Below are 13423 nucleotides of genomic sequence, written 5' to 3' on the forward strand. Positions count from 1 at the left end.
TTAGTGAATGGTGAATATGGTATGTTTGATCTGGGATGACAGTCTCCAAGTGACACTTGACCATGTTTCTCTAGTACTGTCTGGAGCCCCAAACAGAAGCTGACTGCATCAACAACATCAACGACTTCCTGAAAGGATGTGTAACCCTTCAAGTGGAGGTAAGCCCACCCAGATTGCCATTCTTGTTGTCATTGTTTTTTCACTGCTAGTGAAGACAGTATTGTAGTAAAAGTTCTTGGTTTATTTTCACTGTTAAATAGAGGAAGCATTTTACAGAAACCGTGGTTGAGATTGGTGGCTCCAGTGGTGGCTTGCTAGTTTGGCTTTTCCTGAAACCATTTTCAAAAGAAAACAAAACTCTTTTAGATACCAAGCCCTGAAAGCAGGCTTCTGGTGACAAAGCTTGTATGGTGTGCTTCCCTACTAAGGGGAACTGGCTGCTTCAGAGGGTCACTGTATTCCCCCTGAGTTGGGAAGAAAGGAAAGTCTATTGTTACTTTTTTCCATTAACACTTTAGGACAGAGGCTTTGAAAAGCTGAGAGAACCTGACCCTGAGATAGAAATTGTATATTAACATACGTTGCATTATTTTATATTACATGGATCCTTACTGTACTTATAGGGGGTTTACTGAAACTCAGTTGATACTTTTGCCTGTGTGCCAAATTACTTCACTTCTCTGGGCCTCAGTTTTTTTATTTTTATTTTTAAATACATCTTTATTGATTTCAGAGAGAAAGGGAGAGGGAAAGAGAGATAGAAACATCAATGATGAGAAAGAATCATTGATTGGCTGCCTCCTGCATGTTCCCCACTGGGGATCAAGCCAGCAACCCAGGCATGTGCCCTTGACCGGAATCGAACCTGGGACCCTTCAGTCCGCAGGCTGATGCTCCATCCACTGAGCCAAACCAGTCAGGGCTGGGCCTCAGTATTTTTATCTGTAAAATGGACACAAATAATAGGTACTTCATGGGGTTGTTTTAAAGATCAAATAAGATGCTGCATAATAATTTAGAACTAAAACCTCCAACCTCAAAACATGTCTCTCTATATATGAAAACCTAAGCAACCGGCCAACCGGCCGACTAACTGACTAGTAGCTATGACGTGCACTGACCACCACGGGGCAGACACTCAATGCAGGAGCAGAAAACGCAGGCATGGAAACATGGAACAGACTGATGAATCTCAGAGGAAAGGGGGTAGGGCGGAGAGCGGGAAGAGATTAACCAAAGATCTTATATGCATACTAGAGGCCCAGTGCACCAGTGGGGTCCCTCGTCCTGGCCTGTACCCTCTCACAACCCAGGACCCCTTGGGCGATGTTGGAGAGCTGGTTTTGGCGCAATCCCCAAAGGCCAGCCCGAGGGACCCCACTGGTGCACGAATCCATGCACTGGGCCTCTAGCATGACATAATATATGTAGAGTGCTTAGTACAGGATCAGGGACATAAGAGTATAAACATTCATTAGTAGTAGTATTTCTGGGGAAGTATTAGTGGTAGTTTGAACATGGACTCTGACACTAGACTGTTTCAGTTTTCTCTCACCAGTAGCTTTGTGAACTTCAACATGTTACCTAACAATGCCTTTTTATTTTTATTTATTTATTTATTTTTAAAATATATTTCTTTATTGATTTCAGAGAGGAAGGAAGAGGTAGAGAGAGAGAAACATCAATGATGAGAATCATTGATCGGCTGCCCCCCACATGCCCCCCACTGGGGATCAAGCCCGCAACCCAGGCATGTGCCCTTGGCCGGAATCGAACTTGGGACCATTCAGTCCACAGGCTGACGCTCTATCCACTGAGCCAAACAGGCCAGGGCTAACAATACCTTTTTAAAAAAATATATTTTATTGATTTTTTTACAGAGAGGAAGGGAGAGGGATAGAGTTAGAAACATTGATGAGAGAGAAACATCGATCAGCTGCCTCTTGCATACCCCCTACTGGGGATGTGCCTGCAACCAAGGCCCTTGACCGGAATCGAACCTAGGACCCTTCAATCCACAGACTGACGCTCTATCCACTGAGCCAAACCAGCTAGGGCCTAACAATACCTTTATGCCTCATTCTCCTCAGCTGTAAAGTGGGAATAATAGCAGTGCCTATCTCATAGGATTGGTGTGAGATATCAATAAATTCATGTTCATTGAAGGGTTTCTCACACATAGTATTCTCATAGTATTCTCCAAATGTTAGCTAGTATTATTAATAGCAATACAAGTAGTTTTTGCCCTACATAAACTTTGCTTGCTTCAGAATTTTTCCTAAAGTTACCCATAGCATCAGGCTATGCTTGTCTCAGAATATTTTATTCCAGGTTTCTCCATTGCCCAATTTTAGATCTATGTGTGTGTATGCACACACATGTCCATATGTTCACATGTGTGAGCATGAGCACCTGTGTGTATGGCTTTTGAGGTAGTAGGTATGGCCTGAGATCACTCTATATCCCTTATAGAATGACGGCTACTATGGAACAGGTAATAGTGTTTTCATTTTTATTTGGCAAATAAAAACATGGTGAGGTTGCCAATGATTTCTGCACTCTGAAGCTGCCAGAAGGTATATTAAGCTGCTTTGCAGTTCTAAGAATACTAGATAATACAGAAACACCTCATGGGCATTGTTGGAAAATGAGTTGTTTCATAAAAGTGAACTTGTCTGATAACTAATGTTTACTTCTTTAAGCACTAATGCTTAAAATACTTTTATCCACTTTGAATAGAAGTATTTCTAAAAAGTATATCATAATTTTCATTTTTTTAAATAAAAGGCACTTGGCATATTTTAAATCTCTTTTTGATAATTCAGGCTGGCTTGAACATTATATGACTATTGTAATAAGGCAATATTGGCATCATGGTTAAGCACATATCTTCTCTAGTTAGATAGACTTTGGCCAGAGTCTTGGCTTGGTCAGTTACTGACTATATGACTCTGAGAAAAGTTACTTGGCCTCTTTTTTTGGTGGGGGGCGGGGGATGAGGTCTTATTGCCCACTTTGGCTTCTGCAAACAGCTCTTGGAATGCATGCACTGCTTCCTGGCATGGGATTGGAGAGTGTGGGGATTGGTAGCTGCTACAATGTTAAAAGCTGAAATAGACTGAAATTAACTTTGAATAAACTCCAGACCTCTAAATGGTTACATCAGACAGATTCTGCCAGTACAATTGCTGTCTAGGTGGGAAGAAGGATTCCTGGTGCTTCCCAATATTCCAGAATTCTCTCTCTAAATCAATTATTCATTTGTTTTTTTATGGGGAGGTCGCTATATGAATGAGGCACTGGAAATAGAGTGATGATCAAGACAGTTACTTGGCCTCTTTAAGCTCCAGTTTCCCTATCTGTGTAATGAAAACATTAATCATATATTACAGCCCTGGACAGGGTGGCTCAGTTGGTTGGAGCATTGTCCCATTGTACTGAAGGGTTGAGAGTTTGACTCCTGGTCAGTGCACATATTCAGGTTGTGGGTTTGCATAAGGGAGGCAACTGATCAATGTTTCTCTCTCACATTGATATTTCTATCTCTCCCTCTCGCTTCCTCTCTCTCTACAATCAATGAAAAACATATCCTTAGGCGAGGATTAAAAAAAATAACCATAATATCTATTGCATAGGATTGTTTTAAGGATTAAATGAGAAAATACATCTAAGGCATTTAATATATTACTGTACATAAGGCATGCATACTAGCTGCTCAATGTTACTGTTAATATTAGGTAATATTGTATGCAAAATTATGCCTGTAGGGAGTATATAGGAGACTATTGAGGCACTCCTAGAACCCTGAGGGAAGTCTAATTAAATCAATACATGAGACTGAAAGCTGAGCAGGGGTGCACCCAGCAGCCATGAATACGGACCATCCAGTTTTAAGATTCTAGAGAGCTAAGAGACATGCCTAAACACAAATCTTTGCAAAGTTTTAAAAATTAACTTATTTTCAACTGACCATATTTGACATGTAACATTGTGTAAATTTAAGGTGTACAATGTGTTACTTTGATACATTTATATTGTAATATGCCCACATTAACAATTATAGTACAATATCATTGTCTATATTTATTATACTGTGCATTAGATCACTATGACTCACTGCAAGTTTGTACCCTCAAACAACATCAATTTTTATCCCCTTACTTCATTCCCAGATAACCACCATTTTACTTTCTGTTTTTTTTTTTGAAGTTTCACTTCTTTTCGATTGCACATATAAGTGATATACCCTACTTGTCTTTCTCTGACTTATCTCACTTAGAATAATGTGCTCAAGGTCCACTCATGTTGTTGCAAATGGCAGGATGTCCATCTTTTTCATGGCTGAATAATATTCCACCATGTCTACTAGTATACACCACATCTTTTTTATTTTCTGAGAAAATACTTTTAATTCAATGAAAATGGCAACATATCAAACTTTGTGAGATGTAGCTAAAACAGTGCTTAGAAAAAAAACTATAGCTTTTAGTATTATTTGCATTATATTTCATATATGTAATTCATATAAATGATTATGTTATAGCGTTTTATATTCTTTTTTTAATATCTTTAAAAATTTATTAAATCTTTATTGTTCAGATTATTACAGTTGTTCCTCTTTTTCCCCCCCATAATTCCCCTCCACCCGGTTCCCACCCCACCCTCTGCCCTTACCCCCCCCCCCCACTGTCCTCACCCATAGGTGCACGATTTTTGTCCAGTCTCATCCCGCACCCCCCACATCCCTTTTCCCACAAGAATTGTCAGTCCACTCCCTTTCTATGCCCCTGATTCTATTATATTCACCAGTCTATTCTATTCATCAGATTTTTTATTCACTTGATTTTTAGATTCACTTGTTGATAGATATGTATTTGTTGTTCATAACCTTTATCTTTACCATTTTCTTCTTCTTCGTCTTCTTAAAGGATACCTTTCAGCATTTCATATAATACTGGTTTGGTGGTGATGAACTCCTTTAGCTTTTTCTTCTCTGTGAAGCTCTTTATCTGACCTTCAATTCTGAATGATAGGTTTGCTGGGTAAAGTAATCTTGGTTGTAGGTTCTTGCTATCACTTTGAATATTTCTTGCCACTCCCTTCTAGCCTGCATAGTTTCTGTTGAGAAATCAGCTGACAATCATATGGGTACTCCCTTGTAGGTAACTGTTTTTCTTTTGCTGCTTTTAAGATTATCTCTTTGTCTTTTGCTCTTGGCATTTTAATTATGATGTGTCTTGTTGTGGTCCTCTTTGGATTCCTTTTGTTTGGGGTTCTCCGTGCTTCCTGGACTTGTAAGTCTATTTCTTTCACCAGGTAGGGGAAGTTTTCTGTCATTATTTCTTCAAATAGGTTTTCAAATCTTGTCTCTCTCTTCTTCTGGCACCCTCATAATTCGTATGTTGGTACACTTGAAGCTGTCCCAGAGCCTCCTTACACTATCTTCGTATTTTTGGATTCTTTTTTCATTTTGCTTTTCCGGTTGGATGCTTTTTACTTCTTCATATTTCAAATCTTTGACTTGATTCTTGCAGTACTATGGTAAATTGTGCTGATATCTGCTGTTGGATCTCTGTATAATATTCTTTATTTCAGACAGTGTATGCTTAATTTCTAGTTCGTCCTTTTCCATATCCTCGAGGGTCTCACTAGATTTATCAAGGGTCTCACTAAATCTATTGGCAGTTTCTAGAAAATTCTTAAAAAACCTTATAAGTGTGGTTTTGAACTCTATATCCAGTAGTTTGCTTTCCTCCATTTCTATCATTTGTGACCTGTTTCTTTGTCTCTGCATTTTTTATGCTTCCCTGTGTTGATAGAGTGGCTTTCTGTGCTAGGTGTCCTATAGGGCCCAGTGGCTCAGCCTCCCCAATTGCCTGGGATGGACACTCTTGGTGCACCCCTTTGTGGGCTTTGTGCACAGTCTTGTAGTTAAGCCTTGATTGTTGTTGGTATCACTGTAAAAGCCTCTGTGCACAGCTTGGGCGGGGCGGGGCCTCAGGGAATCAACAGGGCAGAGCAAACAGCTATGGCTCATCCTCAGTCCTACCCTAAGAGGACCTGGGTCTCAGTGTCCCTCGGTAATCGCTGCAAGCACTTCTGAGAGAAAGCCGCCCTCGAGTTCTGTCCACTGCCAGACAGTCCAGTTTCTCTCCGTGAGTCTGGGTCCCTAGAGACTCTCCCAGAACTGGAGTTCAGAGCAGTCAGGAGCTTGTGTCTTCCTCCCTATTGAAAAAGACAACTGTGTCCTCAGGTGCCAGCCCCTTTCCATGCGTGGCCCTCCGTACCTCTGCACTTTACTCCCGCACCACCTCTGAGTCTTAGTGTGCTTTTCTCTTTCCTTCTAGTTGTAGAATTTCCACTCAGCCAGCCTTTCTGTTGTTCTGGATGATGTCCATTTTGTCTTTTATTTGTAATTTTGAAGTGGTTGTGTGAGGCAGCAATTTCCGGTGTTTACCTATGCCGCCATATTGGTTTCTCCCCACCACATCTTTTTTTTAAAAATTGTTTTATTTCTTAAAGTATTACAAAGAATATTATATATGTCTCCTTTTTTTTTTCCCCTTGACCTTCCCCTAGCCTCCCTTCCCCCACAGTGTCTTGTGTCCATTGGTTATGCTTATATGCATGCATACAAATCCTTCAGTTGATCTCTTACCAACCCTCCCAACCCTCCCCGGCCTTCCCGCTGTAGTTTGACAGTCTGTTCGATGTTGCTCTGCCTCTGTATCTATTTTTGTTCATCAGTTTATAATGTTCTTAATTATCCATAAATGAGTGAGATCATGTGGTATTTTTCTTTCATCGACTGGTTTATTTCACTTAGCATAATGCTCTCCAGTTCCATCCATGCTGTTACAAATGGTAAGAATTCCTTCTTTTTTACAGCAGCATCGTATTCCATCGTGTAGATGTACCACAGTTTTCTAATCCATTCATCTGTTGATGGGCACTTAGGCTGTTTCCTTATCTTAGCTATGGTAAATTGTGCTACTATGAACATAAGGTTGCATATATCCTTTCTGATTGGTGTTTCTGTTTTCTTGGGATATATTCCTAGAAGTGGGATCACAGGGTCAAATGGGAGTTCCATTTGTAGTTTTTTGAGGAAACTCCATACTGTCTTCCTTAGTGGCTGCACCAGTCTGCATTCCCACCAGCAGTGCACGAGGGTTCCTTTTTCTCCACATCCTCTCCAGCACTTGTCGTTTGTTGATTTGTTGATGATAGCCATTCTGACAGGTGTGAGATGGTACCTCATTGTTGTTTTGATTTGCATTTCTCGGATGATTAGTGACTTTGAGCATGTTTTCATATGTCTCTTGGCTTTCTGAATGTCCTCTTTTGAAAGGTGTCTGTTTAGGTCCTTTGCCCATTTTTTGATTGGATTGTTTATCTTCCTTTTGTTTTTGATAAAGTCTGGATTATTTATCTTCCTTTTGTTAAGTTGTATGAGTTCCCTATAAATGTTGGAGATTAAACCCTTATTGGTGATATCATTGGCAAATATGTTCTCCCATGCAGTGGGCTTTCTGATTGTTTTGTTGATGGTTTCTTTTGCTGTGAAGAAGCTTTTTATTTTGATGTAGTCCCATTTGTTTATTTTCTCTTTAGTTTCCAATACCCTAGGAGCTGTATGGGTGAAGAAATTGATTTGGCATATGTCTGAGATTTTGTTGCTTTGGATTCCTCTAGTATTTTTATGGTTTCCCATCTTACATTTAAGTCCTTTATGCATTTTGAGTTTATTTTTGTGTATGGTGTAAGTTGGTGGTCTAGTTTCATTTTTTTTGCATGTATTTGCCCAATTTTACCAACACCATTTATTGAAGAGACTGTCTTGACTCCATTGTATGTTCTTGCCTCCTTTGTCAAATATTAATTGAGCATATTGGTTCGGGTTGATTTCTGGGCTCCCTGTTCTCTTCCATTGACCTATATGTCTGTTCTTGTGCCAGTACCAGGCAGTTTTGAGAACAGTGGCTTTGTAATACAGCTTGATATCTGGTATTGAGATCCCACCTACTTTTATCTTCTTTCTCAGGATCACTGCACCTATTTGGGGTCTTTTTTTATTCCAGATAAATTTTTGGAGTGTTCGTTCTAGGTCTGTGAAATATGCTGTTGGTATTTTAATGGGAAGTGCATTGAATTTATAGATTGCTTTGGGTAGTATGGACATTTTAATGATGTTGATTCTACCAATCCATGAACATGGTATGTTCTTCCATGTGTTTACATCTTCCTCTATCTCTTTTTTCAATGTCCTGTAGTTTTCTGAGTAGAGGTCTTTTACCTCTTTAGTTAAGTTTATTCCTAGGTATCTTAATTTTTTTAGTGTGATGGTAAATGGGATTGCATTTTTAGTCTCTCTTTCTGTAAGTTCACTATTGGTGTATAGAAATTCCATAGATTTCTTGGTGTTAATTTTGTATCCTGCTACATTGCCGAATTCATTTATCACATCTAATAGTTTTTTGATGGAGTCTTTAGGGTTTTTTATGTTCAATATCATGTCATCTGCGAATAAGGACAGTTTTACTTCTTCTTTTCCAATTTGGATGCTTTTTTTTCTTGTTCTTGTCTAATTGCAGTGGCTAATACTTCCAGTACTATGTCGAACAGGAGTGGTGAGAGTGGGCATCCCTGTCTTGTTCCTGTTCTTAGGGGAAATGGTTTTAGTCCCACCACATCTTTTTTATCCATTTATCCATTGATGGATACTTATGACAGTTTAGATAGATTATATCTCAGGCCTAAAGTATAGGGCATGCTTACATGAAAGTTGCCTAGTATAGGGCATGCTTAACAGATTTTTGTTGATGATGTAAAACTGTTAATGTACAAAAAATATAAAAATAGGGCTTGAATATTGCCCAGCACACACTATTATCTAAAGAAAGAGTATAAATTTGAAATGGTCAGTTTGGAAATGCAAAACAATGAAGCTAGATATGCAATAGCACACTGACAGTTTCAGTATTGGCTGTGGGTCATAGTGATCACCTTAAAGTGCTGCTGCCATGTGACCCTCTGGATGGCCAGTTGGCCTTTACAAATGACCTCCTTCTTTGTGTTCTCATATGGCTATAGTGTCCTAGGGTCTCAGAGAATCACACAGCTAGCAGCTGGTCAGGTAAGTCTGCTGAGACACCTGGGAAACAAAGCACTATCTGAAACACCATCCCAAGTTTGACAGTATCCTCTGAAATACAACTTTTTTAATTTAAATGAAATAAAAATCATCTATTTTTTTCTTTTGTTGCTTGTGTTTTGGGTATTATATCTAAGAAACTATCTTACCTAATAATAGACAAACATGGTAATTGACCATACCTTCGCTATGCCTCCCATTCGCTAATCAGTGAGATATGCAAATTAACTGCCAACAAAGATGGCGGCTGGCAGCCACGGAGCTGGAACTAGCAGGAGGCTTGCTTGCTCCAATGATGGAGGAAGCCAAGGTTCCCCGCCTGCCACGGCCGGCTCTAAGCTACACTTAAAGCAACAAAGTTTGAATTATAGAAGATAAACAAACCCCAGATACCTGCTTTCAGCTGGCCGTGGCCACTGAGCTGGAGCCTTGGGTTCCCCCTGGTGATGGAGGAAGCCAAGCCCTAGCCAGCTCTGAGCTCCACTCCAGGCTACAAAGTTTCAATTATAGAAGGTAAATAAATCCCAGAAAAATAAAAGAAAAAAAGGAGACGCTGGGAGCTTCTGTTGCTGGGGAGGCTTGGCGAGCCTGAAAACAGCCCTCAGCCCTTCACCCAGACTGGTCAGGCACCCCAGTGGGGATCCCCCACCCTAAAGGTGGTGTGGCCAGCCTGAAAACAGCCATCAGCCCCTCACCCAAGCTGGCCAGGCACCCCAGTGGCACCCCAGTGGGGACCCCCACCCTGAAGGGCAAACCAGCCGGCCCCCACCCATGAACCAGGCCTCTAATCTATATAATAAAAGGGTAACATGCAAACTGACCCTAACAGCAGAAAGACTGGGAATGACTGGTCACTGTGACACACACTGACCACCAGGGGGCAGACGCTCAATGTGGGAGCTGCCCCCTGGTGGTCAGTGCGCTTCCACAGGGGGAGATCTGCTCAGCCACAAGCAAGGCTGACAGCTGCCAGTACAGCGGTGGTGGTGGGAGCCTCTCCTGCCTCCTCAGCAGCGCTAAGGATGTCAGACTACAGCTTAGGCCTGCTCTCCACTGGCAAATGGACATCACCCGAGGGCTCCCGGGCTGCCAGAGGGATGTCTGATTGCCAGCTTAAGCCCAATCCCTCGAGAAGCGTATCTAAACCAGCAGGTGGTCATCCCCTGAGGGGTCCCAGACTGCGAGTGGGCACAGGCCGGGCTGTGAGACCCCCCCCCCCCCGCACAAATTTTTGTGCACCAGGCCTCTAGTTGTTTAATACAATGTCACGAAGGTTTACTCCTATGTTTTCTTCTAAGAGTACTATAGTTTTAGCTCTTACATTTATGTCTTTGATCTATTTTGAGTTAATTTTTTTTGTGTGTGATGTGAGGTAGGGTTCCCAATTCATGCTTTTACCTGTGGGTATCCAGTTGTATCAACAGTATTTGTTGAAAAGACTATTCTTCTCCCCATCGAATCGATTAATGTAGCTTTGCAGTAAGTTTTCAAATCAGAAAGTGTGAGTTTTCCAACTTTGTTCTTCATTTTCAAAATAATTTTGGCTATTCTAAATCCCTTTTGTGCCCATATGGATTTTAGGACCTGCCTGTCCATTTCTGCAAAACAAACAAACAAACAAACAAAAAACACAAAAAACAAAACAAAACAAAACAAAAAGCTGGAAATCTTATACTGATTGCGTTCAATCTGTATATTGCTTTGGAGAGTGTTGCCATCTTAATAACACTAAGTTTTCTGACCCATAACACAGGATGTCTTTCCATTTATTTAGGTCTTTTAAAATTTCATTCAACAATGTTGTGCAGTTTTCAGTGCACATGCCTTGTACCTCCTTGGTGATATTTAATATCTTATGTGATATAATAAAATATCTTGATGGTATTTTATTCCTTGGTGGTATTTTATTCCTTTTGATGCTACTGTAAGTGGAATTGCTTTTTTAATTTTATATTTGGATTGTTCATTTTAAGTGTATAAAAATACAATTGATTTTTGTATACTGATCTTGTATTCTTCAACATTGCTGAACTTATTTATTAGTTATAATAGTTTTTTAGATTCTTTGTGGTTTTCTTGTACAACATGTCATCTGTTCATAGAGATAGTTTTACTTTTTCCTTTCAAATTTGAATGCCTTTTATTTCATTTTCTTGCCTAATTTTCCTGGCTAGAACCTTCAGTACAATGTTGAATATAAGTGATGAGAGTGGACATCCTAGTCTTGTTTTTTATCTTAGGGGAAGCTTTCAGTCTTCCATCATTAAGTATGGCATTAGCTGTGGATTTTTCATAGATGCCCTTTATCATGTTAAAGAAGTTCCCTTCTATTCCTACTTTTTTGCTTGTTTTTTAATCATGAAAGGATGCTGGATTTTGTCAAAGTTCTTTTCTGTTTCTGCTAAGATGACCATTGGTTTTTGTCCTTTATTATATTGACTAGTGGCCCGGTGCATGAAATTCGTGCATTGGGGGAGGGTGTCCCTCAGCCTGGCCTGCACCCTCTCCAATCTGGGACCCCTCGGGGGATGTCTCTGTGGGATCCAGCCTAAACCGGCAGTTGGACCTCCCTCTTGCAATCCGGTACTGCTGGCTCCTAACTGCTCACCTGCCTGCCTGTCTAATCACCCCTAACCACTCTGCCTGCCAGCCTTCTAGCTCCCAACTGCCCCTCCTTGCAGGCCTGATCGCCCCCAACTGCCCTCCCCTCCTGGCCTGATCACCCCTAACCACCTCTGCCTCAGCCCCGCCACCATGGCTTTGTCCAGAAGGATGTCTGGAAGGTCTCCCGGTCTAATTAGCATATTACCCTTTTATTAGTATAGATATGTGGTATTACATTGATTAATTTTGATATGTTAAGTCAATCTTGCATTCCCAGGATAAATCCCATTGTGTCATCTTGGATACCCATATAGAAATTTGTGTACATCTGTGATTATTCTTGAAGCATCTTTGTTCATAGAATAAATTACTGTATCAAAATTCTATAGGCACTCTCAAATTCCCCTACAAAAATGCTATATGAAGTTCTACTCCCACTGATAGTATAGAAAGTGCCTTCTTCCTCATGTCCCTGGCAGCTCTCAATATTATCTTTAATGTTTGTTAAACTGCTGGGTGAAAATGGTATTTTATTTATTGCTATATTTTTGTATTTCATGATTCTCAGTGAGTTTGGACATCTTATCATTCCTTTTTATCCATTTGTATTTCTTTTTCTGTGAATCAAATATGTATATCTGTCCTATTTGTTTACAGAGTAGAGAAGGCAGGGTTGATACATAGGCCTTAAGAGTAAATATTCCAGAACATATGAAAAAATCTTCATGTCTAGGTAGAATATTACTAATGTGATTAGGAAGTCCCTTGACAACAGTAGTCTAGCAATGGTAGTTTTGATTTTGTTTTGCCTTTGAACTTGGTGGGAGTCAGGGACATACACAGTTCTTCTGATCCTTCCGGAGTGGCCTGGATAGTTGGTACCTCTATGATTGCATTGTTCTGTGGCTAGTTTTCCTTACAGCCAGGCTTCCCCTACCTCATTCCCAGCAGGTCCTCTTGCTTTGTCTCCTGCCACCCTTACAACCAACCCATTGCCAAGGACCTGCTACCATCTCCTATCCTGCTCCTAGGCCAAGCCTACTTTGTAAAAGATGTTTTATTTATGAAGCATTTAATTGAATATATATGAGGCTCAGTTTGTGCTTCTCTCTCTCTCTCTCTCTCTCTCTCTCTCTCTCTCTCTCTCTCTCTCTCTCTCTCACCAGCTGGTGTCAGTAAGGGTTTTTTTCTCTTTGCCCCCACCCCCTCACTGCCTCCTGTTTCCTTGACTCACTCCATCTGCCTTGTCACTAGAGTAGCATGGGTGCCCTACCCAAAGTGGGGCCTGTGGGAAGGATGATTTGCCATTTCACAGGGGCTGCTCTGCAGGGAAGCAGTTTTGGAAGGAAAGCAGATTTACTAATGATCAAGGCTAAATTTCCCATAAAAGAGCTCTAACTCTAGGAGGTAGAACCTCCCTGGAGGAGTGAAGTATAAGGGCAGGCAACTACTCAGTAACTGTAATGGTCATCAGCAGACCTTCCTTCAAGCCCTGAGCCTGACACTTGTATGAAGTCTGAGTCCCCTTCTCTAGGCTTCTGTTGACTGATTGCCCACAACTGCCCCCCCCCCCCCAACTGAGTAGGGATTGGTAATGTCTAACTGTTGGACACTATTTTTAATTGGCCCCTTTCCATCAATTTCCACTGGGCAAAACTTTGTATA

At 40.8% G+C, this 13423-nt stretch overlaps 1 protein-coding gene across 3 annotated transcripts in view; it reads left to right on the top strand.

Annotated features, from left to right (window-relative positions):
- The window catches only part of ARHGEF6 (Rac/Cdc42 guanine nucleotide exchange factor 6), a 142875-nt gene that overhangs the window by 1362 nt on the left and 128090 nt on the right, over positions 1 to 13423 (top strand). For all 3 annotated transcript variants that reach the window (XM_036304946.1, XM_036304947.1, XM_036304949.1), the window contains exon 2: positions 75 to 158. In XM_036304946.1, coding sequence (XP_036160839.1) covers positions 75 to 158 — 84 coding nt within the window. The remainder of the gene's footprint in view (positions 1 to 74; positions 159 to 13423) is intronic.

The sequence above is a fragment of the Myotis myotis genome, unplaced genomic scaffold, assembly GCF_014108235.1.
Source record: "Myotis myotis isolate mMyoMyo1 unplaced genomic scaffold, mMyoMyo1.p scaffold_m19_p_4, whole genome shotgun sequence".
NCBI classification, from domain to species: domain Eukaryota; kingdom Metazoa; phylum Chordata; class Mammalia; order Chiroptera; family Vespertilionidae; genus Myotis; species Myotis myotis.